Source organism: Mirounga angustirostris, unplaced genomic scaffold, assembly GCF_029215605.1.
Source record: "Mirounga angustirostris isolate CCGP_5_RB_7025 unplaced genomic scaffold, mMirAng1.0.hap1 SCAF_9, whole genome shotgun sequence".
Lineage (NCBI taxonomy): Eukaryota > Metazoa > Chordata > Mammalia > Carnivora > Phocidae > Mirounga > Mirounga angustirostris.
The window spans coordinates 63032322-63059625 of NW_026991717.1; the positions used below are offsets into that span (position 1 = coordinate 63032322).

At 37.1% G+C, this 27304-nt stretch overlaps 1 protein-coding gene across 2 annotated transcripts in view; it reads right to left on the reverse strand.

Annotated features, from left to right (window-relative positions):
* The window catches only part of BUB1B (BUB1 mitotic checkpoint serine/threonine kinase B), a 52626-nt gene that overhangs the window by 18488 nt on the left and 6834 nt on the right, over positions 1 to 27304 (reverse strand). For both annotated transcript variants that reach the window (XM_045900361.3, XM_045900362.3), the window contains exons 3-11: positions 25285 to 25344; positions 24507 to 24651; positions 20257 to 20453; positions 11221 to 11390; positions 9504 to 9718; positions 9240 to 9331; positions 3112 to 3341; positions 1293 to 1405; positions 476 to 591 (exon numbers count right to left, since the gene is read on the reverse strand). In XM_045900361.3, coding sequence (XP_045756317.1) covers positions 476 to 591; positions 1293 to 1405; positions 3112 to 3341; positions 9240 to 9331; positions 9504 to 9718; positions 11221 to 11390; positions 20257 to 20453; positions 24507 to 24651; positions 25285 to 25344 — 1338 coding nt within the window. The remainder of the gene's footprint in view (positions 1 to 475; positions 592 to 1292; positions 1406 to 3111; positions 3342 to 9239; positions 9332 to 9503; positions 9719 to 11220; positions 11391 to 20256; positions 20454 to 24506; positions 24652 to 25284; positions 25345 to 27304) is intronic.

A 27304-nucleotide genomic window follows, 5' to 3' on the forward strand; every position in this document is an offset into this window, starting at 1 on the left:
TCATTTTTATCAAATAAAACAAAAAACAGAACACATAAGGATATACATATGTTAATAACAGTAATCACTTGGTGGTAAAAATGGGTGGTTTTATCTTTAAAAAATTATATTTGAGGAGTGACTGGGTGGCTCAGTCGGTTAAGCCTCTGACTCTTGATCTCGGTTCTGGTCTTAATCTCAGGGTCATGAGTTCAAGCCCCATGCTGGGCTCCATGCTGGGCTCCATGAAGACTACTTTAAAAAAATTTGTTTTTAATTTAAAAATTATATTTGATTGTTTCTGTAAGAAACATGTATTTTTTTTAACAGAAAAATGTCAGTACCCTGTCTTACCTCATCAGTATCAGAGCTTATGTTGTGACAGAGACTTGCAAACATTGTCTTAATATTATAAAAGACTTCAAGTCATTAGAGTCAAAGGTTGGTTTTAAGTGCCCTCCTATAAGAATCATCCCTCCCACCAATGCAGTCCTACCTGGCACAAGAGTTTACTGGACAAACAGAATTGGATAGAGCCATTCCTGGTATTTCCTGAGACTCTGAAGCAATTTGCAGTTCAGCTGTCTCCTTTGTAGGCATCTTCTCTTCTTGCTATTTGCATTAAAGAAACAAAATCAATGTGTCCCTCCTATCTAAAAAATCCTACCTATTTTCAAGCTTTAGTTCCAAAATTAGGTTCACTATACTCTTCGCCTAGATACCCACTAACCATATAAAATATCTATGCTATAAAAGTTCTTTCTAATAATTTACATTCCTAGGATAAACCGTTTCTGTTGTACTCAACTGAGCAGTGCCAAGCATATACCAAATTTCTTTGGGTGACCCCATTTCAATGCAACATGACTAGAATAAAAAGCTAAAGTCCAGAAGTTATAAAACAATGCTTTAGAGTCTAACTAAGAAGTCAATAAATTGCATCACTTCTAGTGACACAAGTTCCATTTGAGGTCACTTGTTAAATTACTTTCCTGCTGGACTTTGTTGCCACTAATAGCTATGAAACTACCAGAAACTCTGAATGGGGGTTGGGAGGATTTTTATCTTCTATGCTTTTATATTGTTTAAATTTGTTTCAATAAGTATAGTTTTCTGTATTAAAAAAAGAGAAATGGGGGCATCTGGGTGGCACGGTTAAGCACGTGACTCTTGGTTTCAGCTCAGGTCATGATCTCAGGGTGTGAGATGGAGCCCTGCATGACACCCTCTGCCCTTCTCCCTGCTTACACACACTCTCCCTCTAAAATAAATAAATAAATCTTAAAAAAAACAAAACAAGAGAGAGAAACGACCTGATCACCCATTCTTTCTCGCTGAGTAGTTTGAATTTCTTTCAGCTTCTTCTCCATCTCTTCAATCTGTTTCTGCATTTCTGCTCTCTTCTCTGCACTGGTCAGTAGCTCAGCTAGAAACAGTAAGGTTGGCTAATGCATTACTCCTTATAGCAACTTATTCTGTCAAAAACTGTCTTTGGAGCTCATGGCTTCAACATACATGCTAATATTACAGATGAGAATAATATAAATGGAGCAAAGCCCTCTACTTGAGGTCTGGGTTTCTATTCTTTCATTTATTTAATCAATAAGAACCAGAATGTCTATGATGTGCCAAGAACAATTCGGAGCATTTACATGTCAGTGGTGCATAATACAAAGTCCTTAGTCATGTGACACTAACATTCAATTTGGGGAAGACACACACACAAATTAATAAGAAAATCAGTGTTAAAAATAAAATAGGTGGGGTGCCTGGGTGGCTCAGTCGATTGAGCATCTGCCGTCGGCTCAGGTCATGGTCCCAGCGTCCTGGGATGGAGCCCCGCATCGGGCTCCCTGCTCCGCGGGGAGCCGCTTCTCCCCCCCCCTCTGTCTCCCAGCTCTTGCTCTCACTCTCTATCTCAAATAAATAAATAAAATAAAATAGGTGATGTGAGAATGTGTGACTGAGTAGGAGGTCAAGAGCTACTTAAGACAGGTGAGCAGGGAAGATCATTTTAAGAGAGGGACATTCATAAGGTTGTAACCCAAATGACAAGGAGCCAGTGATATAAAGATCTGGGGAAAGATTCTAGGCCAGAGCTGGCACAAAGGCTTTAATGCAGGAACAAGGTCACTGTGCTCAAGAGTGAGTTCCAGAGAAGGCCAGTATGACTGTAGCAAAGTAAGAGGGAGAAAAGTAAAAGATGAGGTTGGAGAGGTAGGCAGGAGCCAAGTCACGGGTGGGTAGAGTTCGTACTGCATGGTAAGACAATGAGAAAACACTGAAGAATTTTAAGTAAAGTAATGATAGGACCTGGACTTTTTATAAAGATCATCTGCTATGAGCAAAATGGACTGTAGTAAGGCCAGACTGAAGTTTGCAGAAAGTCTAGCTGCAGTAGTCTACCTAAAAGATGGCAGTTTGGATTAATAATGAGAATGGTGATAAATGAAAGATCTGGGAAATTTTTTGGTGGTACAGTTGATAGGCTTATTCATTTAGATGTGGGAGAATGGTACAGAAAGAGGGATCAGAGATGACTTATGGGTTTTTTTGGCTTGAACCAACTGGGTGCATGGTGTTCCCTTTTACTGAAATGGGTAAGCCTGTGGTATGTGTTGGGGTGTCGTTTTTGGCAGAAATCAGTAATTCTGTTCTGGCTATGTTGAGTTTAAAATGTCTGTCGGAATAGCCAATAGATATAGGTAACTAAATAGGAGTCTGGAGTTCAGGTGAAATGTCAGGGATAGAGATATAAATTTGAGAGTCCCCAGCTTGTAAAGAGTATTTAATCCATTACCTAGTGATAGTTGTGACTGGAATATTCCAATACTCTATCCTGGGCCTCAGGAATAGCAGTGAAGGAAATTGAGAGGGATAATATGCACCAAGGAAAAAGCCAAGAGAAGCATTTCATAAACAAGCATTTCATCAATTGTGTCAAATGAAGCCAAGAGGTCAAAAAAGATCAAGACTGATAAATGGCCACTGGATTTGGCGAAAAGGAGGTTTCTGGTGACCATGATCAGAGCTGCTTCACTGGAATAGAGGGAATGCTTGAGAAAATAATGGGCAGTGACAAAGATTACAATTCCCAAGAAATTTTGCTGTGAACTAGATCAATATACATACCTTCCCTTCGCTCTTTTAATTTCTTCCGGAAAACTTCAGCCCGGATCTCTTCAAAGGAGAACTCCCCGACTCCGGCATAAATCTTTTCCTTACAATACATCATCTTTTCTTTCTTCTCCTGAGACTCTTGCTGATGGCTTTGAACTCTCTGCAGAGGATCTCCTTCTTCCTTTCCAGGCTTCCTTGTGCTTAGAATGTGGTTTATACTAGGTTCAATTTTACATGGTGTCCTAAAGAAGCAAAATAATTATTATTCACCATACAGGTCAAATGAGTTATTTCTTACATGTTTTGACAGAACACAGGGACAATGTCAGTAGCAAGACTATGTATAATTGATTTCAAAAAATAAGATTGAGAAAAGAGGCTAAAAAATAATTTACATGGATTATCAACAATTATGTTCTGAGTACTACTCTGTATGATGAAGAATGAAATTAGCCATAAGTTAGGGTCAACAGATAGCTTATATTCCTTATAGGTAAAATAAATCTGAATATCATATCTTAATCAAACCCAGTGTATGAAAGAAAATTAACCCATGCAATATAGCCTATTTGCTACTGTTTATCACCAAAAATAATTTGAGTTAGGAATACAACATTTAGGGAATTGACAATGTGACAAGTTCAAGGTTCTCAGCTGAGGGGGAAGAATGGAAGTGATAATACAGGTTTGAAAAGAATGAAGCATGAAGTACTTCAATGAAAATAGGGCAGATATTCTCAATCCTGGCTATGGACAGAATTACTTATATACCTTTTATTTTATTTATATGTGCCTTTTTACAACTAAAGATATCTGGTCCCGGGGTACCTAGTTAAGTCAGTTAAGCATCCAACTCTTGATTATGGCTCAGGTCATGATCTCAGGGTCCTGAGATGGAGCCCGTTAGACTCTGCTTGAGATTCTCTCTCTCTCCCCCTCTCCCTTTGCCTCTCCCCCTGCTCATGCTTTCTTTAAATAAACAAATAAATAAAATCTTAAAAAAGAAAACAAAACAAAAAAACCAGACATCTCGTCCTTACCCCAGATCACTAAATCAGAACCTTTAATGATAGGGTCTAAACATCTACATACCTAAAACGCTTCCTCAACTTGTTCAACCTGATAAAGGACATCTACAAAAAACCCACACAAACATCATACTTAATGATAAAAGACTGAATGCCTCTCCTCTAAGATCAGGAACAAGATAAGAATGTCCATTCTTGCCACTTCTATTCAAAAGTGTCCTGGAATTTCTAGCCAGGGCAATCAGAAAAAAAAAAAAAGAAACAAAGCATAAAAAAAGAAACAAGACATCCAAGTGGGAAAAGAAGTAAAATGATCTCTACTTGCAGATGACATGATCTTATATATAGAAAATCCTAAGAATCTATAAAAACTACTAGGGCTAATAATGAGTTCACCAAAGAAGTAGGATATAAAATCAATATATGAAAATCAACTGTATTTTATACACTTGCAATGAACGGAAAAGGAAATTAAGAAAACATTACTATTTACAGAAGCACCAAAAAGAATGAAGTACTTCAGAATAAATTTTTTAAAAAGAAGTGTGAATAGACAGACACCAAAGAAGATATACAGAAGGCAAATAAACATATAAAAGATATTCAATATCATATGTTATCAAGAAATTACAATTAAAATAATGAGATACCACTACACAACTATTAGAATGGTTTAAATCTAAACTATTGACAACACCAAGTATTGCCAAGGATGTGGAGATATGAATGAATGCAAAATGGTACAGCCACTTTGGAAGAGTTTGGCACTTTCTTACAAAACTGAGTCTTATGATAGAATCCAGCTATATGAGTTGAAAACTTATGTCCACATAAAACCCTGCACACAAGGGTTTATAGCAACTTTATTCATAATTGCCAAAATTGGAAGCAACCAAGATGTCCTCCCATAAATGGATAAACATCCACACAATGGAATATCATTCAGTACTAAAAATAAATGAGCTCTTAGCCTCAAAAAAGACATGAAGAAACCTTAAATGCATATTACTGAGAAAAGCCAGTCTGAAAAGCTTTCATACTGTTTATTTCCAACTATACGAATTCTGGAAAAGGCAGAATTGTAAAGACAATATAAAGATCAATGATTGCCAGGGATTTGAGGGAAGGATAAATGAACAGGCGGAGTAGAGGAAAGTTTTAAGGCACTGAAACTATTTTATGTGACACTGTAATGATGGACACATGAAAACTGTAAAACACATTGGAGTGAACCTTAATGTAAACTATGAACATTGGTTAATAATGTATCAATTACAACAAATGAACCACACTGATGCAAGATATTAATAGGGAGAACTGTGTATGGGGTTGGGGAGGAGGAAGTATATGGGAACTCTCTGTACTTTCTGTACAAGTGTTCTATATACCTAAAATAGCTCAAAAAATAACATCTATTCATTTTTTTAAAAAGTGCAAAACTTGTATTCTGAAAACTATGAAACACTGTTGTAAGAAATGAAAGAAGATATAAATAAAAGATATTTCATGTCCATGGATCAGAAGATTTAATAGTATCAAGATGGCAATATTCATTACATTGATCAACAAATTCAGAGCACAATCTGTAACACAATCCCAGCAGTTATTTTGCAGAAATTACCAAAACAATCCTAAAATTCAGATGGAATTGCAAGGGGACCAGAATGGTCAAAACAATCTTTAAAAAGAACTAAGTTGGGAGACTCAAACTTCTAGATTTCAAAAGTTACAACAAATCCACAGTAATCAAGGCTATGGCATAAGGACACATGTAGATCAATGGAATAGAAAAATCTCAAAAATAAACCCATACATTATGGTCAGCTGATTTTCAACAAGAGTACCAAGACCATTTGTGGCACCTGGGTGTCTCAGTCAGTTAAGCGTCCGACTCTTGATTTCGGCTCAGGTCACGATCTCAGGGTTGTGAGATTGAGCCCTGCAGCGGGCTCTGCACTGGGTGTGGAGCCTGCTTGAGATTCTCTCTCTCTCCCTCTGTCCCTCCCCACCCCCTCTCTGAAAAAAAAAAAGAAGAAGAGTACCAAGACCATCTAATGATGAAAGAAGTTTTTTCAAGCAACAACTGTATATCCACATGCAGAAGAATGAAGTAGGACTCCTTCCTTATATCACACACAAACATTAGCTAAGAATGGATCACAGACCTAAATGTAAGAGCTAGAACTATAGAACTTTCAGAAGAAAACACAGGAGTAAATCTTCATGACCTTGAATTAGGCAAAGCCTTCTTGGATACAACACCAAAAATGTAAGAAACAAAAGAAAAAATAAATTACACTTCATTAAAATTTTTAAACCTTTTGGGATTCAAAAGATAACATCAAGAAAGTGAAAAGAAAAACAAAGAAAGTGAAAAGACAACTGACAGAATGGGAAAAAATATTTGCAAACCGTGTATCTGCTAAGGGACTTGTACTCAGAATATATAAATTCTTACAATTCAAAAAGACAGGGGCACCTGGGTGGCTCAGTGGGTTGGGCGACCAACTCTTGATTTCACCTCAGGGCATGATCTCAGGGTCATGGGATCAAGCCCTGCATCAGGCTCAGACATCAGTGTGGAGTCCACTTGGGATTTTCTCCCTCTCTCTCTGCCCCTCTCCCCCACTCATACTCACTCTCTCTCTCTCTCAAATAAAATCGATAAAAAAATAAATAAAAGACAAATAACCCAGTTGAAAAATAGGCAAAGGATTTGAATAGGCACTTCTCCAAAGAAATACAAATGGCTAATAAGCCCACGAAAAGATGTTCAACATCATTAATCATTAGAAAAATGCAAATCAAAACCACAATGAGATACCACTTCACACCCAATAGGATGGCAATAACCAAAAAAACAAAACCAAAAGAAAGTGAATAAGAACAAGTGTTGGTGAGGATGTGGAGAAATTGGAACCCTCATTCATTATGGCAATTTGGGAACAGAAAATGGTGCCACCTCTTTGGAAAACAGTTTGACAGTTCCTGAAAATGTTAAACATGGAGTTACTATATGACTCAGCGATTCCCTTCCAAGGTATATACTCATAGGAAATGAAAACATATGTCCACAAAAAAACCATTTACACAAATGTTCACAGAAGCATTATTCATAATTAGCCAAAAAGTAAAAACAACCCAAACGTCCAAAGGGTAGCTGCTCTAGACAAGTTCAGGAACTTGCAAACAGTCTGGTTTGACTATATTAGGGGGAGGAAACTGGAGATGTTAAGGGGCGCCTGGGTGGCTCAGTCAGTTAAGCATCTGCCTTCAGCTCAGGTCATGATCCTGGGGTCCCGGGATGGAGCCCCACATCGGGCTCCCTGCTCAGTGGGGAGTCTGCTTCTCCCTCTCCCTCTGCCTTTCCCTCTCTGCTCATGCTCTGTCTCTTGCTTTCTCTCTCTCAAATAAAGAAATAAAATCTTAAAAAACAAACAAACAAGGAAACTGGAGATGTTAGCAGAGGCCAAATCAAGAACAGTCTTATAATTAATCTTAAGGAGTTTTGGGTTCATCCCAAAGGTTATGGGGACCTAGCAAGGGATTCTGATCAGGAAACTGAGACAATCAGATTTGCAATGCAGACCTGTCACAGCCTAAAGAATGAATGGGATGAGTAATACTAGAAGTAGACAGATTAGGTAGCTTGCAGTATCCCAGCAAAGAATGATGGAGACACAGAAACCATAAAAAAGACTGTTAAATCTATATAGGAATTAGAAATATATTTTTAGTGGTTACTGCTAAACAATATCAAAAAACAAGTGACAAATTAGGGGGAAATATTCACAACTCCTATTAAAGATTTTAGCTGATTAGCTTAATCTATAATAACATGTATATATAATTTATAAAGAGCCCCTGGAACATACCATTAAGAAAAACACAAACTAAAGAAAATGTTGCAGACAGGTCAAATAAGACAGCCATGAAGAAGAGTTCAAATAAAAATAAAGTTCAACATTTTCTATACCATATTTATTTTGCCATAATTCTATCTATAGGTGATTTGAAACATTCGAAAAATTAAATATCCACAAATGTGTGCTATCAATTTCTTCCAGTAATCCTTTGTAAAGGCTCATAGGATTTTTTTCTTTTCTTCTTTTTTTAAAAGATTTATTCATCTGCTTGAGAGAGCAAATGCAGTGGGGAGGAGCAGGGGAAAGTCTCAAGCAGTCTCCATCAGACGATCCCAAGACCCTGAGATCACAACCTGACGCAAAACCAAGAGTCAGACACCCAACCAAGTGTACCACCCAGATGCCCCTCATAGAAATTTCTTAAGAATATCCTCCCTTGGGGCGCCTGGGTGGCTCAGTCGTTGGGCATCTGCCTTCGGCTCCGGTCATGATCCCAGGGTCCTGGGATCGAGCCCCGCATCAGGCTCCCTGCTCAGCAGGAAGCCTGCTTCTCCCTCTCCCACTCCCCCTGCTTGTGTTCCTTCTCTCGCTGTATCTCTGTCAAATAAATAAATAAATAAATCTTTAAAAAAAAAAAAAGAATATCCTCCCTTGTGTTGAACTCACATCAGGCAGAATTTTTTGCTATAAATCTTATCTATTTTTGCATTCCTATAGTACCTAGCATATAGTGATGAGGGGTTATAGATTAGTTATGAGAAAACTCTTGCACTGGGACACAGACTCTGACCCTAGTATTATATGCTCTGCAGTGTGTATTAGAGTAGATCTCACACTGCCTGATGATCTAAGTATCACCCATCATTCTTTTTCTTATAACAGAAATACTAAGGGTTAGGAAGAAAAAGAAAAAGACATCCAGAAGGAAAGAGCAGGGTAAAAGGAAAAACTATCATATTTTCTAATTACTGTCAATAACAAAGGTAGAACATCTCACTTAAGTCAAAGTGATTATCTTTGACTAAAACAATGTAAATATAAGCCTATGAAGTTTATTCCTTAATAAGAATATTATCAAATGGTCTTTTGGCCCTAACATACTCTAGAGAACATAGACATTTAAAAAACACAATTTGTCTGGTTACTTTCATCCCCACAAAGAAGGAAATGCTTTTGGGAACCAGAATAGGTGCTCCTGCTCACTCTTAATAATTCCCACCTCAAAATATCAGGAAATCAAACTCACATCACTGGCTGTTGTGCAGTTTCTTCAACATATGGAGTAAAACTGGGAAGCAGAGAGGGTATAGTGGTCACAGAAGCTGTACCACCATGAGGCTGGCGACGAAGAAGAAGATGACAATTACCACAGTTATACATTCTGACAAAGTATATGCAGGTCAGGCCTAATCATTCAGGAGGAATCAAAAGAGATGCTAAAAACACTCCTCTACTCTAAATCTGAATTTTTTGTTATGTTGGCAAGTACACTGGATCTAAGAGTCCTTACCCTGTATTCCAAAGGCCTGCCTGTGTTCCAAGGGCCTGGCTGCAGCTCGTTCTCTTTGGCCCTGGACACAGGGGGTGCTATCCATGGCTGAACTGTAGGCTTAGACAACTCTGCTCTAGAAGCCTCATCAGCATTTTCATCAAAAATAGTAATTCTGGAATTACTTTGCATCTGTTGAGGAACTGGATTTTGGAGTCCTCTGTTCTGGTTTGGAGCTAGGAGAAAAATATTAAAATTTTATGTAAAATCTTTAATTATCAACTCAGATGCCAGATAAGGAATACCTAATCCTTCCTAAAATCAAGGAGATTACCTCTACCACCATAGAAACAAAGAGATTTTTTTAAACAATTTTTTTAAAACTTTACATGAATTAAATTAACTTTTTAATCCATTCTGTTTGTTACTTATACTCTCCCTCCTTTACCTCACCTCCAGTCTTTTATTTAAAGATATGTTAAAAAAAACTTGGGATGCCTGGGTGGTTCAGATGGTTAAACGTCTGCCTTCGGCTCAGGTCATGATCCCAGGGTCCTGGGTTTGAGTCCCACATTGGGCTCCTTGCTCAGCAGGAAGCTGATCACTCTCTCTCTCTCTGACAAATAAATAAATAAATAAAATCTTAAAAAAAAAAATTCTACATCTTCCTTCAATCATCATTCTAACACTACCTAGTTTTCTCAGAGACTACCCTAACCTAAATCCTCATTTGTCAATTTAAAATTTTTCTCTCAATGGAAATCAGCTGAAATGTGCTGAATCTAGAGAAGACAAATTAGCCCATTTATTAGGGGTGTTCTCTGTTGTGGGGCTCCTTATTACAATCAAGCTTCATTATGATCTGGATAAAATACTCTTTTTTTTTTTTTTTTAAGATTTTATTTATTTATTTGACACAGAGAGACACAGCGAGAGAGGAACACAAGCAGGGGGTAGTGGGAGAGGGAGAAGCAGGCTTCCCGCTGAGAAGGGAGCCTGATGCGGGGCTCGATCCCAGGACCCTGGGATCATGACCTGAGCTGAAGGCAGACGCTTAGACTGAGCCACCCAGGCGCCCCTGGATGAAATATTCTTTAGGTCTATATACTCCCTATACCCTAATTCTAGGATCTACAAGTAATATTTTGAATACTGGTAAGTTGATACCGTAAAAGGAATAAGAGAGTTTTTTAAATTCTGGTCTATCCATCTAACTGCTATAAATGTAGTTAGTAAAAGCTTACTGCTCTCTGTACTTTCTACTCAATTTTGCTGTGAATCTAAAACTTCCCTAAACATAGTTAATTTAAAAAAAAAAAAAAGAAAGAAAGAAAGCTTATTAGTGATCATCTTTAGGTATACAAAGAGAGTCCAATTTCTGGCCCCAAAAACCTGAAGACCACGTTAATACATTTTCTGAGGCTCTGGTACATGTAAGCTTCACTTTGACAATACTGGCTATATTATTGCATTCTTCTTTCTACTAACAATTCAAACTCAGAAACTCCTGATGCTTCCTATATATTAGGTTTTTCTTAATTAAGACACAAAATTGCTGACATGTTTTGCTTTTACTGCATACTGTAATCTCAGCTCTCTGAAGACTTCCTTCTTTTTGCTACCTAGTATTCAGAAAACTAGGACAGCGTCCACATATATATTTATACATTATCTCTTTACATAATTTGCCTACCACCCGAGACTAAGAGCTTCCCATAATAACACTTAACAAACTTACCCTTAAGAGCACCTCCTACACGGCTGATTGGAGCTCTTGCTGTCTTTTTTCCTTTGCTTTTTAGTTCAGCCAGTGTGCTTCGTTGTGGTACAGAAGATCCAAAAACTTCCTCCTCCTCTTCTTTCTCAAGTGCCAAAACAGTTTGCCGAGACACTCGAGCTTGGAATTGTCTAAAAGTAAGAGAATGGACAATTAACTTTTGGGGGAGATGAACACTACTCACCAGAATCAAAATTTCTAATTTATTAAACAAGGGAGAAGAAATATAGAGAAACAGCCCAAAGAAAGTGTTTATTCTCTCAGGAATAAAGAAAGCTACCTTGAAATCAGAGAAAGTTTGGAATAGGATGATTTAACTTCCCCTTTAAATGTCCACGTTCAACCAATTAGCATACTCTGAAGAGCACCATTAGGCTGATCTGAGGATCAGATCAGGGTGACTAAGATTAAAGAATTTATTAAGGCCGGAGTTTCCCATCAACTTTTTAAACTTACAAAATAGTTGGAAGAGTAAATGAGCACCCATATACTCTTCACCTAGATTCACAACTGTCAATGTCTTGCCACATCTCTTTTATCACTGTCTATGTCTCTTGCTCTCACTAGGCACATTGCTCAGCTCCATACCATTTTTTCCCAAACCATATGAAACGAAGTTGTATCCCACATGTCATTTTACTTCAGCACAGCTGGCAGAAGTTTGAAGATTTAACTTCCTGTGCTGTTGTCAAAGCTTTCCGTATTATCAAAAGGGTAAAAAAACAGAATAAACTGCAAGTGCTGGCCAAGACGGAATAAGCCCGTGATAGCCTCTCTCTCACTGGGTAGAATTAAAAACTCTAAACAAAATACAAAAAAAGCAACTGAGGCCTCTGAAAAGTAAACAAAAGCAAGTGGACTGTAGAGAGGAGTCAAACTTGAAGAAACAAACCACACAGGGTTGTTTCCTGTTTTTTTTTTTTTCTTCTTCTCTTTTCTCTTGTGGTTTAAAATTGTTGCAACGATGGTGTGGGAAGCTAAAACCTCATCTTTCTGTCCAGAGTACTGGGAAAAGGGGACTCTGAGGGCCAACGAATGTGGGAGAGGTACTAGAGAGGACGAGCCGAAGAAGGGGATCTCCTAATTCTCTACATGAATTGGCACAAGCCCTGGACTCACTCCTGAGCTATGCATGCAGAAGGCAGGCCCAAAGTAGCACAAAAAAGGCTTTGAGAAGTGAACTATGATATAAACCATTGCGCAAGTCCTAGACTAACCCCTGAGCAGCCTACATGTGGGATAGACCCAAATGTCTTGAAAATTGAACTGTCAATGGAACCACTATCCATCAGAGAAAGAACTTGTGATATCTGAGGGTTGGTTGCCTACTAAGACAAAATATCAACATTCCCCAGAGAAAATCAACCAATAGGACTCAGAGTCTAATAACATAGTAACAGGATAAATGTCCAGGATATAATCCAAAATGACCTGACAGACAAAGAACCAGGAAAATGTGATCAATTCTCAAAGAAAAAGGCAATCAATCAAAATCAAGATGACCTAGGTGTTGGGAATTTCCAGACAGAAATTTAAAAGCAGCTATTATAACGACGTTCTGAGAGATAAAGGTAAAAATATCTGAAATAAATAGAAAGACAGAAGTTCTCAGCAGAGACACAAACACTATAAAAAAGAATCAAATGGAAAATTTAGACCTGAAAAACACATTATCTGAAATAAAAAATTCACTGGATGAACTCAATATCAGAATGGAGATGGCTAAGGAAAGAGTAAATGAACTTGAGGACCAATCAACAAAAATTAGCCATTCTGAAGAACAGAAAAAAGAAAGGTTAAAAAATTAAAAACAAAAACAGGGGCGCCTGGGTGGCTCAGTCGGTTAAGCGTCTGCCTCAGCTCAGGTCATGATCCCAGGGTCCTGGGATCGAGTCTTGCATTGGGCTCCTTGCTCAGCGGGAAGCCTGCTTCTCCCTCTCCCTCTCCCCTTGCTTGTGCTCTCTCACTTTCTCTCTCTCTCTGTCAAATAAATAAATAAAATCTTAAAAAAAACCAAAGTGTCTACCTTCGGCTCAGGTCATGATCCCAGGGTCCTGGGATCGAGTCCCACATCAGGCTCCCTGCTCAGCGGGAAGTCTGCTTCTCTCTCTACAACCCCCACCCCTGGCTTGTGCGCACGCTCTCTTTCTCTGTCAAATAAATAACATCTTAAAAAAAGAAAAGAGAAAAATCTTAAATGCACCCAGAGAAAATCAACATATTACATATAGAGAAGGAACCATTCTCATCAGAAATCATGGAGTCCAGAAGACAGTGCAACAACATTTTTAAAGCATTGAAATTAAAGAACTATTGAGGGGTGTCTGGGTGGCTCAGTCATTAAGCGTCTGCCTTCATCTCAGGTCATGATCCCAGGGTCCTGGGATGGAGCCCCGCTTCCGGCTCTCTGCTCAGTGGGGAGTCTGCTCTTCTCCCTTGCCCTCTGCCCCTCCCCACTGCTCATGCTCTCTCTCTCTCTCTCATATAAATAAATTAAATTTAAAAAGAGAAAAAAGAAAAGAACTGTTGACCCAGAATTCTACATCCAGTGAAAATATCCTTCAGGAATGAGGATGAAATGAAATCATTCTCAGATGAAGAAAACTAAGGAAATTTATTAGCCATAGGCTCACTCTAAATGAATGTCTAAACAAACCTCTTCAGGCTAAAGGGAAATTATACTAGAGGAGAACTTGGGACTTCAGGAATGAAGGAAGAACAAAATGATAAATACAAAAGACCATTTTCCTCCAAAGTTCTTTAAATATGTTAAGGCTGTTGAAAACAAAAATTATAACATTGTCTGGTGGGGTTTTCAATGTATGTAGATGTAATACATATGACAAGTATACCAAAAAAGTAGGGAAGATCAAGGGACCTATATGGTTATAAAGCTTCTTTATTTTTTTACTTGAAGTGGTAAAATATCAACCCTAAGTAGACCATGAAAGATCAGGTCTGTTTATAATATACCCTAGACAACCACTAAAAAAAATAGTAACAGACAAAAAAAAAGCCAATAAAATAAATTAAAATGAAATATTAAAAAATATTCACTGGGCGCCTGGGTGGCTCAGTCGGTTAAGTGACTGCCTTCGGCTCAGGTCATGATCCTGGAGTCCTGAGATCGAGTTCCGCATCGGGCTCCCTGCTCAGCGGGGAGTCTGCTTCTCCCTCTGACCCTCCTCCCTCTCATGCTCTCTGTCTCTCATTCTCTCTCGCAAATAAATAAATAAAATCTTAAAAAAAAAAAAAAAATTCACACAATCCAAAAGAAGGCAGGAAAGAGGCAACAGAGGAACAAAAGATAGAGAACAAATTGAGAACAAATAAGAAAATAATAGATCTAAATCCAATCCAATTAATAATTAAATGTTCTAAATACACCATTTAAAAAGATATTGTGAGAGCTGAGGAAAAAACAAGACCCAACTATTTGCTGTGATGAAAAACCCACTTTAAACATGAAGACATGGAATAACAATGAAAGAAAATCCATACAAAAGCCTGCATCATGAATGTTTGCAGCAGCATTGTTTCACAAGAGCCAAAAAATGGAAACAACCTAAATGTTCATTATTGCATGAATGGATAAGCAAAATGTGGCATAGTCACTGAATGGGTTATTACTGAGCAATAGAAGGGAATGAAATACTAATATACGACACAACTATGTTCATCAGTGATGAATATACTATGATGAACCTTCCAAACAGTATGCTAAGTGAAAGAAGCCAGTCACAACAGACCACATAACATAGGATTCCATCTATGTGCAAAGCCCAGAATAGGCAAATCTAGAGAGAGAAAGCAGATAACTGGTTGCCTGGAAGTGGGTGAGAGGGAATGGGGAGTGAGTGCTAATGAGTATGGGCTTCATTTTGGGGTGTTAAATATGTTCTAAAATTAGACAGTGGTGATGGTCACACAACTCTAAAACTGTTAAAAAAAAAAAAAAGGGAAGGAAAAAGATATAGCATATAAACAAAAGGACGCCAGAGTGGCTGTGCTAGTAGCAGACCAAGGAGACTTCAGAACGTGTATGACCAGGGATAAAGAGAGACATTATATACTGACAAAGGGGTCAATTCTAAATGTGCATGCTTCAGAACTTCAAAATATATAAAGCAAAACAAATGGGACTTAGGGAAAAATAGACAAAGTCATAATAAAAGGGACTTCAAAATTCCTCTCTCAGTAACTGATAGAACAAGTAGATAGAAAATCAGCAAGGAAACAGAAGACCAGAACAGACGACCTATCAACTTGACCTACGTGACATATAAAAAACATTCCATCCCTAAACAGCAGAAAACACATATTTTTCAAGTGTCCATGGAATATTCACCAACGACAGACCATATTCTGGGCCATAAAACAAAACTTAACAAATTAAAAAAAACTGAAACCATACAAATTATGTTCTCTGACCATAATGGAATTAAACTAGAAATCAGTAACAGAGAGACATCTGAAAAATCTCTAAACATTTCCCAATTAAATTAATATACTTCTAGGGCGCCTGGGTGGCTCAGTTGATTAAGTGACTGCCTTCGGCCCAGGTCATGATCCTGGAGTCCCTGGATCGAGTCCGCATCGGGCTCCCTGCTCAGCAGGGAGCCTGCTTCTGCCTCTGACCCTCCCCCCTCTCATGTGCTCTCTCTCTCTCATTCTCTCTGTCTCAAATAAATAAATAAAAAAAATCTTAAAAAAAAATTTTTTTTTAATTAATATACTTCTAAATAACCCATGAGTCAAAGGGACAACATATGGGAAATTAAAAAATGTTGTTCTGAATGAAAATGAAAAATACAGTATTATGTCAGAATTTGTGGAAGATAGCTAAAGCAGTGTTTAGAAAGAAAGTTTTATATTAGATAAGAAGATCTAGAATTAGTGAAATAGGCTATCATCTTAAACCAGAAAAAGAGCAAGTTAAACTCAAAGCAAGCACAAAGAAGGAAATAATAAAAAGCAGAAATTAATAAAAATAAGAAGAAAAAAAATCAATCAAGAAAAAGCAATGAAACCAAAAGCTGGTTCCCTAAAAAGATCAATAAAATCGATAAACTTCTAGCCAGACTGAGGTAAAAAGAGAAGACACAAATTACCAATATCAGGAATGAAAGAGGGGAGATCACTATATAACCTACAAACATTAATAGGAAAATAAATACTATAAACAACTCTATGCTCATAACCTCATAGATGAAAGAGTCAATTCCTCAAAAGACAAATACTACCAAAGCTTACTCAAAGAAATCAAAGATCTAAATAAATGGAGAAATATACCAAGTTTATGCAAAATACTAGTCAAAATCCTGGAAGCTAATTCTTTTTTTTTAAATTTTTTTATTGTTATGTTAATCCCCATACATTACATCATTAGTTTTAGATGTAGTGTTTCATGATTCATTGTTTGTGCATAACACCCAGTGCTCCATGCAGAACGTGCCCTCCTCAATACCCATCACCAGGCTAACCCATCCTCCCACCACCCTCCCCTCTAGAACCCTCAGTTTGTTTTTCAGAGTCCATCGTCTCTCATGGTTCGTCTACCCCTCCGATTTCACCCCCTTCATTCTTCCCCTCCTGCTATCTTCTTCTTTTTTTTTTTTCCTTAACATATATTGCATTATTTGTTTCAGAGGTACAGATATGAGATTCAACAGTCTTGCACAATTCACAGCGCTTATCAGAGCACATACCCTCCACCCTCCCCAGTGTCTATCACCCAGTCACCCCATCCCTTCCACCCACCCCCCCACTCCAGCAACCCTCAGTTTGTTTCCTGAGATTAAGAATTCCTCATATCAGTGAGGTCATATGATACATGTCTTTCTCTGACTTATTTCGCTCAGCATAATACCCTCCAGTTCCATCCATGTCGTTGCAAATGGCAAGATCTCATTCCTTTTGATGGCTGCATAATATTCCATTGTATAAATATACCACATCTTCTTTTTCCATTCATCTGTCGATGGACATCTTGGCTCTTTCCACAGTTTGGCTATTGTGGACATTGCTGCTATAAATATCGGGGTGCACGTACCCTTTTGGATCCCTACTTTTGTATCTTTGGGGTAAATACCCAGTAGTGCAATTGCTGGATCATATGGTAGCTCTATTTTCAACTTTTTGAGTAACCTCCATACTGTTTTCCAGAGTGGCTGCACCAGCTTGCATTCCTACCAACAGTGTAGGAGGGTTCCCCTTTCTCCGCATCCCCGCCAACATCTGTCGTTTCCTGACTTGTTAATTTTAGCCATTCTGACTGGTGTGAGGTGGTATCTCATTGAGGTTTTGATTTGGATTTCCCTGATGCCGAGTGATATTGAGCACTTTTTCATGTGTCTGTTGGCCATTTGGATGTCTTCTTTGGAAAAATGTCTGTTCATGTCTTCTGCCCATTTCTTGATTGGATTCTTTGTTCTTTGGGTGTTGAGTTTGATAAGTTCTTTATAGATTTTGGATACTAGCCCTTTATCTGATATGTCATTTGCAAATATCTTCTCCCATTCTGTCGGTTGTCTTTTGGTTTTGTTGACTGTTTCCTTTGCTTTGCAAAAGCTTTTTATCTTGATGAAGTCGCAATGGTTCATTTTTGCCCTTCCTTCCCTTGCCTTTGGTGATGTTTCTAAGAAGTTGCTGTGGCTGAGGTCGAAGAGGTTGCTGCCTGTGTTCTCCTTTAGGATTTTGATGGACTCCTGTCTCACATTGAGGTCTTTCAACCATTTGGAGTCTATTTCTGTGTGTGGTGTAAGGAAATGGTCCAGTTTCATTCTTCTGCATGTGGCTATCCAATTTCTGGAAGCTAATTCTAACACTTATACAGAAAGTCAAAGAACCAGAAGGGCTAAAAAGAAGAACGAAGGTGGAGGTCTCATATTTACCCGATTTCTAGACTTACTATAAAGTATAAAGGTACAGCAACCTAGATACCATGGTACACTAATTAACAGATACACAGATCAAAAGAACAGAATAACAGAAATAAACCTACACAAATACTTTTTTTTTTATGTCAAATATGATTTTTGACAAAGGTGCAAAGTCAATTCAATGGAGAAAATCTTTTCAACAAGTGGTACAAGAACAAATGGGGGTTCGTATGCAAAAAAAAAGAACCTTGATCAATACTTTTTTTTTTTTGATCAATACTTTCTAAAAAAATTAACTGAAAATGGATCAGAGAGCTAAATATAAAAAATAAAACTATAAAAACTTCAAGACTGGGGCACCTGGGTGGTTCAATCTGTTGGGCGTCCAGCTCTTGGTTTCAGGTCATGATCTCACAGGTCATGGGATTAAGCCCATGTCGGGCTCCGCCCTCAGGGGGGAGTGAAGATTTCTCTACCTCTGCCCCTACCCCTACTAGTGTGCTCTCTCTCTCTCAAATAAATAAATAAATCTTTAAGAAAAAATTAAACATAGAAATACCATATAATACAGTAATTCTACTACTGGGTATTTACCCAAAGAAAACAAAAACACTAATTCAAAAAGATATATGCACACCTATGTTTATTGCAGTATTTACAATAGCTAAGATATAGAAGCAACCTAAGTGTCTATCAATAGTCAAATAGATAAGGAAGATATGTATATATAATGGAATATTAGGGAGCCATAAAAAAGCATGAGATGGTGCCACTGGTGACAACATGGATGTACCTACAGCACATTATGCTAAGTGAAATAAGTCAGACTGAGAAAGAAAAATACCGTATGATTTCATTCATGTGGAATCTAAAAGGAAAAAAAAAGGAATAAACAAACAAAAAGCAGACTAAGACCTATAAATACAGAGAACAAACTGATGGTTGCCAGAGGGGACGGGGGTGCGTGGGCTGGGCAAAATGAGTGAAAAGGAGAGGGAGACACAGGCTTCCAGTTATAGAATGAGTAAGTCATGGGAATAAAAGGTATAGCATAAGAAATATAGTCAGTGGGGGCGCCTGGGTGGCTCAGTCGGTTAAGCGTCTGCCTTCGGCTCAGGTCATGATCCCAGGGTCCTGGGATCGAGCCCCGCATCGGGCTCCCTGCTCAGTGGGAAGCCTGCTTCTCCCTCTCCTGCTCCCCCTGCTTGTGTTCCCTCTCTCGCTGTGTCTCTCTCTGTCAAATAAATAAATAAAATCTTAAAAAAAAAAAAAAGAAAGAAATATAGTCAGTGATATTATAAGGGCTTTGTATGGTGACAGATAATAGCTATACTTGCAATGAGTACAGCATAATGTATCAACTTGTAGAATCACTATCTTATACACCTGAAGCTAATGCAACGGTTGTGTATCAACTATACTCAAAATTTTTTTTTTTAAATTTCAAGATGAAAACAAAATGTTTGCAATCTTTCGCTAAACAGAGTTCTCAGATATACCAAGAGCATGATTCACACAAAAAATAAATAAGTTAGACTTCTTCAAAATTAAAAATTTTGTTCTATAAAACACACTGCTAAGAGAACAAACAGATCACAGTTAAACTGGGAGAAGATTTACAAGTCACATACCTGACAAAAGACTTGTATTCAGAATATACATATAAAATCCATCTTTACAGTAGAACCAATTTAACAACTGAAATGCATTATGCTAAATGAAAGCAGTCAGACTCAAAAGGCTACATTGTATGATGCCATTTATGTGATATCATGGAAAAGGCAAAACTACAGGGCTAGAGACTAGATCAGTGGTTGCCAGGGTTTGGGAATGAGAGTAAGTGTTAAACTACTAAGGGAGAGAGCATAAGGAAATTCTATGGAGTGGTGAAACTTGATCATGGTAATGGTTACATGTCTCTATTCATTTGTGAAAACTTACAGAATTGTACACCAAAGAGTAGATTTTACTAAATGTTAAATAAAAATTGGTCTTTTAAAAAATTAAATAGTAACTAAGTAAATTTGCCAATCCATGAGAGCATTTTATTCAGATGCAAAACCAACTATTTTTATCTATTAGTTTTAAAGAGTGAAGACAAGCTCGAGAAGTTTACCGGTGCTGTGACTGCAGTCGTTCCAGTGGTTCGGCCTTCTGTTGAATCCCTTCCTGAAATATCTTATCTGCTTTCTTAAAGTTTTCTCTAGCTTCATATTCTTCAGCCCATGAGATATAGAACTGAGCAAGTGAAACACCGATCCCTTGGCTGTGTAAATAACTGTACATATCCAAAGGCTCATTGCATAAACGTCCCTGTAACAAATTAAAAGCATTAACAGTCAACCAATTTCTATTCACTTACTGTCTTTTATGTGCCAAGTAATCACTGGAGTTACTATATGTAGTTTCTGCATTGAAAAAATATTTATCTATTATAATGCAATGTTATAAAGACTACACTGGGAAGAGTTAAAAAGTAGACAAAAGAGATTAATTTGTAAGAAAAAGGGATGAGAAGGAAAGACTTCAAGAAGGTATGACATTTTTGAGTGTGGCCTTGAGGGAGGAATAGACTTACATCTGGTAGAGAATGGGAAAGGAAGGCATTCTACACAGAGAAAATGGTATAAGCAAAGACAGAAACTAAAAGTTTATAGAGATGCAGACAAGACAGGAGCTTGGAAAAAAGGGTGTGACAGGTCTTAAATGTCAAGACAATTAATTTTAAACCTACCTGATAGTGAATGTATGTGTGTTGGGGTGGGAGAGCTATAAGCAAAGGAATGACATGGTCAAATCTGTATTTTAGAAGGATCTTATAAGACCAGATAAAATGTAGATAATTCTAGTAGTAAGAAGATAGGGTAATGAGTCAATAAAAATCCCACATTATTAACAGTTTGATATATATTTTTTCCTTGAGGAAAAAAAGAACATATATCATTTTATATAGCACAAAAGGGTTTTTTATCATTTTATAAAGTTTTAATCATAAGAAAATTTGCTTTTATTCTACTTAACCATCCATCGAACCGTCCATCATTCATTTTTCCATGCTGCTGCTTATTCTTTATTATTTTTAGATAAATAATGTTCCATCCAATAATCTTCCATCATTTAGCCACTCCCCTATTTTTTGGATATGCAGTTTCTACTTTGCCCAATTACATATAATTCTATAACAAACATTGTCATGCACACAACCTTTCATGTTCATATTACTGCCTTAAGATAAATTTTCAGAACTAGAACTATGTTAAAAAGTCACAAATTGCTTTTTTTTTTTAAAGATTTTTATCTATTTATTTATTTGACACAGAGAGAGAGAGAGCGGGAGCAGGGGGAGCAGGGGGAGCAGGGGGAGCAGCAGAGGGGGAAGCAGACTCCCTGAGGAGCAGGGAGCCCGATGTGGGACTTGATCCCAGGACTCCAGGATCATGACCTGAGCCGAAGGCAGCCGCCTAACCAACTGAGCCACCCAGGCACCCTAAAAAGTAACAACTTGCTTTCTAAGAGGGTTGTACAAATTTAAAATGCTAGTAGTTATTCCCAAATACTAATTTCACAGAAAATACCTATTTTTAAGTTTCTAATTTCATATAAAAATTGCATTTCAGTGTTCTAATTAGGAGTTCTTATACTACTAAGGAGGCTAACATTTTCTCCTGTTTATTTACTAGATATATTTTCTCTCATCTCTATCTGTTCCTGATTGTCTAGCCTAGGTTAAGTCCTCCTTGTATATATTCCCTCCTATGCAACTCAATACTTTCCTGCTTTCTCTTTTGTGACAATTAAATGCTTAACATCTGTCTTTTCCAATAAAGTAAGCTCCACAAAGGCACAAAACATTACTATCCACTATATCCTAATCCCTAGCCAGGGTCTGGTAGAAAATTGAATAAATGAAATGCTCCATTTACATCTTTGACAAAACAATTAGTATTTTATAGTTTAATTCTGTAGTAATTCAGTAACTAGTTTTTCACTTATCCAAATGAGTGATGTTTTCCCATATGTGATGGCAATTCAAGCGAAGTTCTAATTCTGAATATGTTATCAGTATCAGATCCAGTCCTTGATATCTGTTACTACATAAATAAAGGTTAACATTGACTGCACTTGTTAATGGCTTTCTAAATAGCTCTGGTTCAGCATGAAACAGCCAATAAATATCAGGTTATTCTAGAGTCTGAATGAGATTACTTAAGAAATAACATAAATAAAAGGACCACATGGTTAGATTAATATATCCAAAAGTTAAACAAATCTTTTTGGTAACCTCTAACAAGCCAACTAAAACAATTTTACACTTTTAACTAAAAATCCTGGATATTTCCTAAAAACAATTTTTTCCTTAGCTAGATTGTAGTTATCCCTTACAAAAATAACTCTTAGACTGGAGAAATTTTTCTGCAAAGCAAAGAAAGTAGTGTGAGGAACCCAACTGTTACTCCTCTTGACCATTCCATAAAGAGAAAAACCTCAGCAAAATAGTTCAATATGCACCCTGTTAACCATCTACAAAGTTCAGATTATTGCTGATCATACTAGGGCTGATCATTTGAATCTGAGGGTTGTCTAGACCAGCGATTCTCAGATTGCCTGTGGGAAAGGGGCTAGTTTTGGTGTGTGTTTCAAGTTTCCATTCCACTATTGACTGGTATTCTTTTTCCCCATTGTTGACTAGTATTTTTAAAAAATACAATAAAAATAGAAGTTACTAGAAAAATGATGATGTGTTTGGATGTTGTGGCAATGTCAAATTTGTTAACAAAACTTAGCAAAACTTCTAAATGCTTGCTCTGAACTTTTATACTTATCTTGAACAGTCTGCAGACCATTCTTCAGTAGCTCTGGTCTAGACTATGCTTTTTATTTTATGATAATATCATTACTCTTCAGTACCAGCACCAGGTTAGCATTTATGAACAGAAAAATTATTCCAGCTGTTACTTTTAATAGCTCCAACTAAATATAATCATAGAATTCTGGGATAAAGAATTACTTTAGAGGTTTATCTAGTCCAAACTTTTAGTAAATCACATATAAGAATGTTATTTAGGATAAGAATATTATGTAGGATGGAATGAAGAACAAAATCCATTAGTAAGCTACCAGGGACCATAGTCTCCATGCTAACAACATGCTTTGGGTACCATCCTTTGTCATAGACTCCTGTCACTAATACCCTACAGATAATTTCTCCAACTTGTTAATAATGATGCCAACATATGTCAAATGTCCTATGGAAACCAAGATAGCTTATGCCTTCAGGACTCACCTAATTTCCTTTTTTAGTGATATTTGAGGTTTAAGATAAGCTCTCCTCAAGAGATATATTTTAGCCAGAAATTTTATCAATTTCAAATGTCAATATTCTATCATATTACAATGGTTGTTGTAAATATTCTATTATTTAGAATTCTATTATATAATTATCTATTTTTATAGTTCATTTTTTATTTTTAAGAAAAATAATTTATTTTTATAAGTATCTAGTTATCCATTATCTAATTTTCTATTATCTAACATTCTATTCTAAATATTTATCACTTACTTTTTCTAATCTCTTTTAGGATAAAGGCAATGAAATTAGTATCTAAGAAATTCTGGTCATTATCTTATTCGAAGATGTTTTCATAAAAAAATCCTCAAGAGTGTTCTAGAAATAAAAGAACTACATGTCAAATGAGACAGTATAAAGTGGTCAGGCAGATATTTTTGGATGTAGCAATATACTACATAAAAAACATTACCTTTTCATGGTGTTGATTCTCAGAAAGGGGCCAAAGGGATACCAGAATCACCTACAAAAACTTTTTTTTTTTTTTTTTTAAAGATTTTATTTATTTATTTGAGAGAGAGAATGAGATAGAGAGAGCATGAGAGGGGGGAGGGTCAGAGGGAGAAGCAGACTCCCCGCCGAGCAGGGAGTCCGATGCGGGACTCGATCCCGGGACTCCAGGATCATGACCTGAGCCGAAGGCAGTCGCTTAACCAACTGAGCCACCCAGGTGCCCCAACAAAAACTTTTTCACAATCATACTACTGCCATGTGTTGGCTCCTACATGGCCTCCCCCAGTACAGTTGCATGGCCCAATTATATTTGAAATAAATACTCCACTCCCATGAGGAGGTATACAGGCCTTATGATCACTTTTAAAGGGGTTAAAAAAAAAAACCTTTACATTAAAATCCATCTTTAAGTAGAACTAATTTAACAAATATTGAGCATGTATTAAATGTTTAGTACCTACTAAATGGCTCAAGTTTTGCCATTTTTTTGGTGTGTACCAGAAAGCTCTAGAGAAAATCTCCTGGCTTAATATTTTACATTCAAACAGCACTTAAGAAAGACTTACCAATTTAAGCCAGAGACTAAGAAATCGGGGATCATTATAGTATCGTTTTTCTCCTTGTAGTGCTTCAACAGCTCTTTCTAATAATGTTGACATATTACTCTCTTTCCCCCCCTGAGGATAGTTCTGCTCTGTCCAATTAATATACCTAAATGGAAAGGGAAAGAATAATTTTATTTATTTATTTACTCACTTATTTACTTCTAAAGATTTTACTTGAGAGAGAGAGGGAGCAAGAGAAGGAGCAGGGGGAGAGGGAGAAGCAGACATCCCCCTGAGCAGGGAGCCCGCTGCGGGACTCGATCCTAGGACTCCCTGGGATCATGACCTGAGCCGAAGGCAGATTCTTAGCCAACTGAGCCACACAGGTGCCACAAAAGAATAATTTTAAAGTTTAATGTGTACTTTTATTCTTGCACCAAGACCCATTCTTGACTTTCTTAAGCAGAAATATCTAATTTGAAAGTATGTTTATTTAGAGAGGCCCTCATGTCCTAAACCTATATCCCTCAAACTTTTCCAAATATTGCTAACATGTGCCTCTGGAAAATAATGGGTTTGGAGATAAAAGGGTGTAGTTCTCAGATGCATGCCACAAATTTGAAATTTCTTCAGTCGTGAACACCTCAGAAAGAAACACTGTGATTAATCTGTCTCTCTGTGTCCCCAAGATACCACTTTGTACTCTGACATTGCTCTGTACACCCTAATTTGAGAAGCATGGCCATAAGGACTCATCTGTTAAGTTTCTAGTGCCCTTGTTAAATGAAAAAAGACCCACCTATCCCAAACATCCAGAGGGTCATTTCCAGTGTAAAATCGAATTTCAGATTCAAATGCCCTGAAATTTAAACAGAAAATGTTAGCATTAGCAATGGGGATAATAGCCAAATAAACAAGTGTCACCTTCATTTTTATTCATTTTTTAAGTGTTTAATACTGATCCAAATAACTGCACTGGAGTTTGAGGATTTATTAAACAGGAAGAAACATAGAAATAATCAAGATACTGCCTGATAATATAACAGGAAGGACAAAACATGGGGAAATTAGATAAACAAATTCCAAAATAACATATAGAAAAACAGAATTACACAGCAGTTTAAGGCTCTGGAACAAGAATCCCTAGGTTCAAATTAGCAGCTCTACTAATCACTAGCAGAGTGACATTAGACAAGTAGTTTAAATTCTATTTTCAGTCTTCTCATCTGTAAAATGGAGATAATAATAAAGAAATCCTCCCTTTATCTGCAGGGGGATAGTTTCCAAGACCTCCAATGGATGCCTGAAATTGAGGATACTTCTGAAACTTATATATACTATGTTTTATTCCTGTACATACATATCTATGAGAAACTTCAACTTATATATTAGTCAGAGTAAGGGATTAACAACAATAACAAAATAGAACAACTGTAACAATATACTATAATAAGAGTTATGTGAATGTGGTCTCTCTCTCTCAAACTATCTTGTACTGTACTCATCTTTCATCTTCCTCTTGTGATGATGTGAGATGATAAAATGCCTACACAATGAGATGAAGTGAGGTGAATGTTGTAGGCATTCTAATGTAGTGTTAGACTACTACTGACCTCCTGACAAAATGTCATAAGGAGGATCGATCATCTGCTCCTGGGCCACAGTTGACAGCAGGTAAGTGAAACTGAGGAAAGTGAAATCACAGGTCAGGCAGGACTACTGTAGCACCTATCTTATTAGGTTGATTACGCTTAGTATAAAGTGTTTAGACATAATAAGCACTCAGTAAATGATAGGAAGTACTGAGTAATAAACCACAATTTAGATAAATGTTTCATCAATAAAAACTGTAGAAAGGGTTACATTTCATACAAAGAACTATAAAATAGTTCCTGACACAAAGGAATTTATACTCTAATAAGAAAGACAAAGTACACAAAGGGAAAATTAACTAACAATACAAAGCAGGATAGTATATTATAATTGCCAAGAATGGATAGTAAAAGCTTTGATAAGTCAAAAGGAGGTATCACAGAAGCAGCATCAGAAGGTGGGACTCTGAAGGAACCATAAAATTTGAAAGAAAAATGGAGTTTTCCAAGATTTCCAAGAAATCAGTATTGAATAAAGTTGTAAAAGTGGGAGAGTTTATCCAGAGGAAACTGAGCTATAAGATACAGTTAGTATTAGGAATAAATGGAGATAGGAATAGTAAGGGATTAACCTTACAATGATGTACATATATACATATAACCGTGCTCCAGGAGCAGATGATCCTCCTTCTGACATATTGTCAGGAGGTCAGTAGTAGTCTAACACTACATTAGAATGCCTACTGGCGAAGTAAGAAGGGCATGTTTGTTTTTTTTAAGATTGTATTTATTTATTTGACAGAGAGAACACAAGCAGGGGGAGCAGCAGTCAGAGGGAGAGGGAGAAACAGACTCCCTGCTGAGCAAGGAGCTTGATGTGGGGCTCAATCCCAGGACCTTGGGATCATGACCTGAGCCAAAGGCAGATGCTTAACTGACTGAGCCACCCAAGCACCCCAAGAAGGGCATGTTTTAAATGTAAATTTAAAGACTTTGGGCACCTGGCTGGCTCAGTCTGCGGAGCATGTAGCTCAGGGCTGTGAGTTCAAGCTCCACGTTGGGCATAAAGATTACTTCAAAAAAATAAAACTAAATTAAAAATAAGGACTTTGGATTCCACCTGCTCAAGCCACTACTGGTTCTTTAATGGGAGAGTATCTTGAATATGTTAAGTAAAGATTTCAAAAAGATCAATTAATATTTTAAGAATAGAAGAAATTAGAAAAG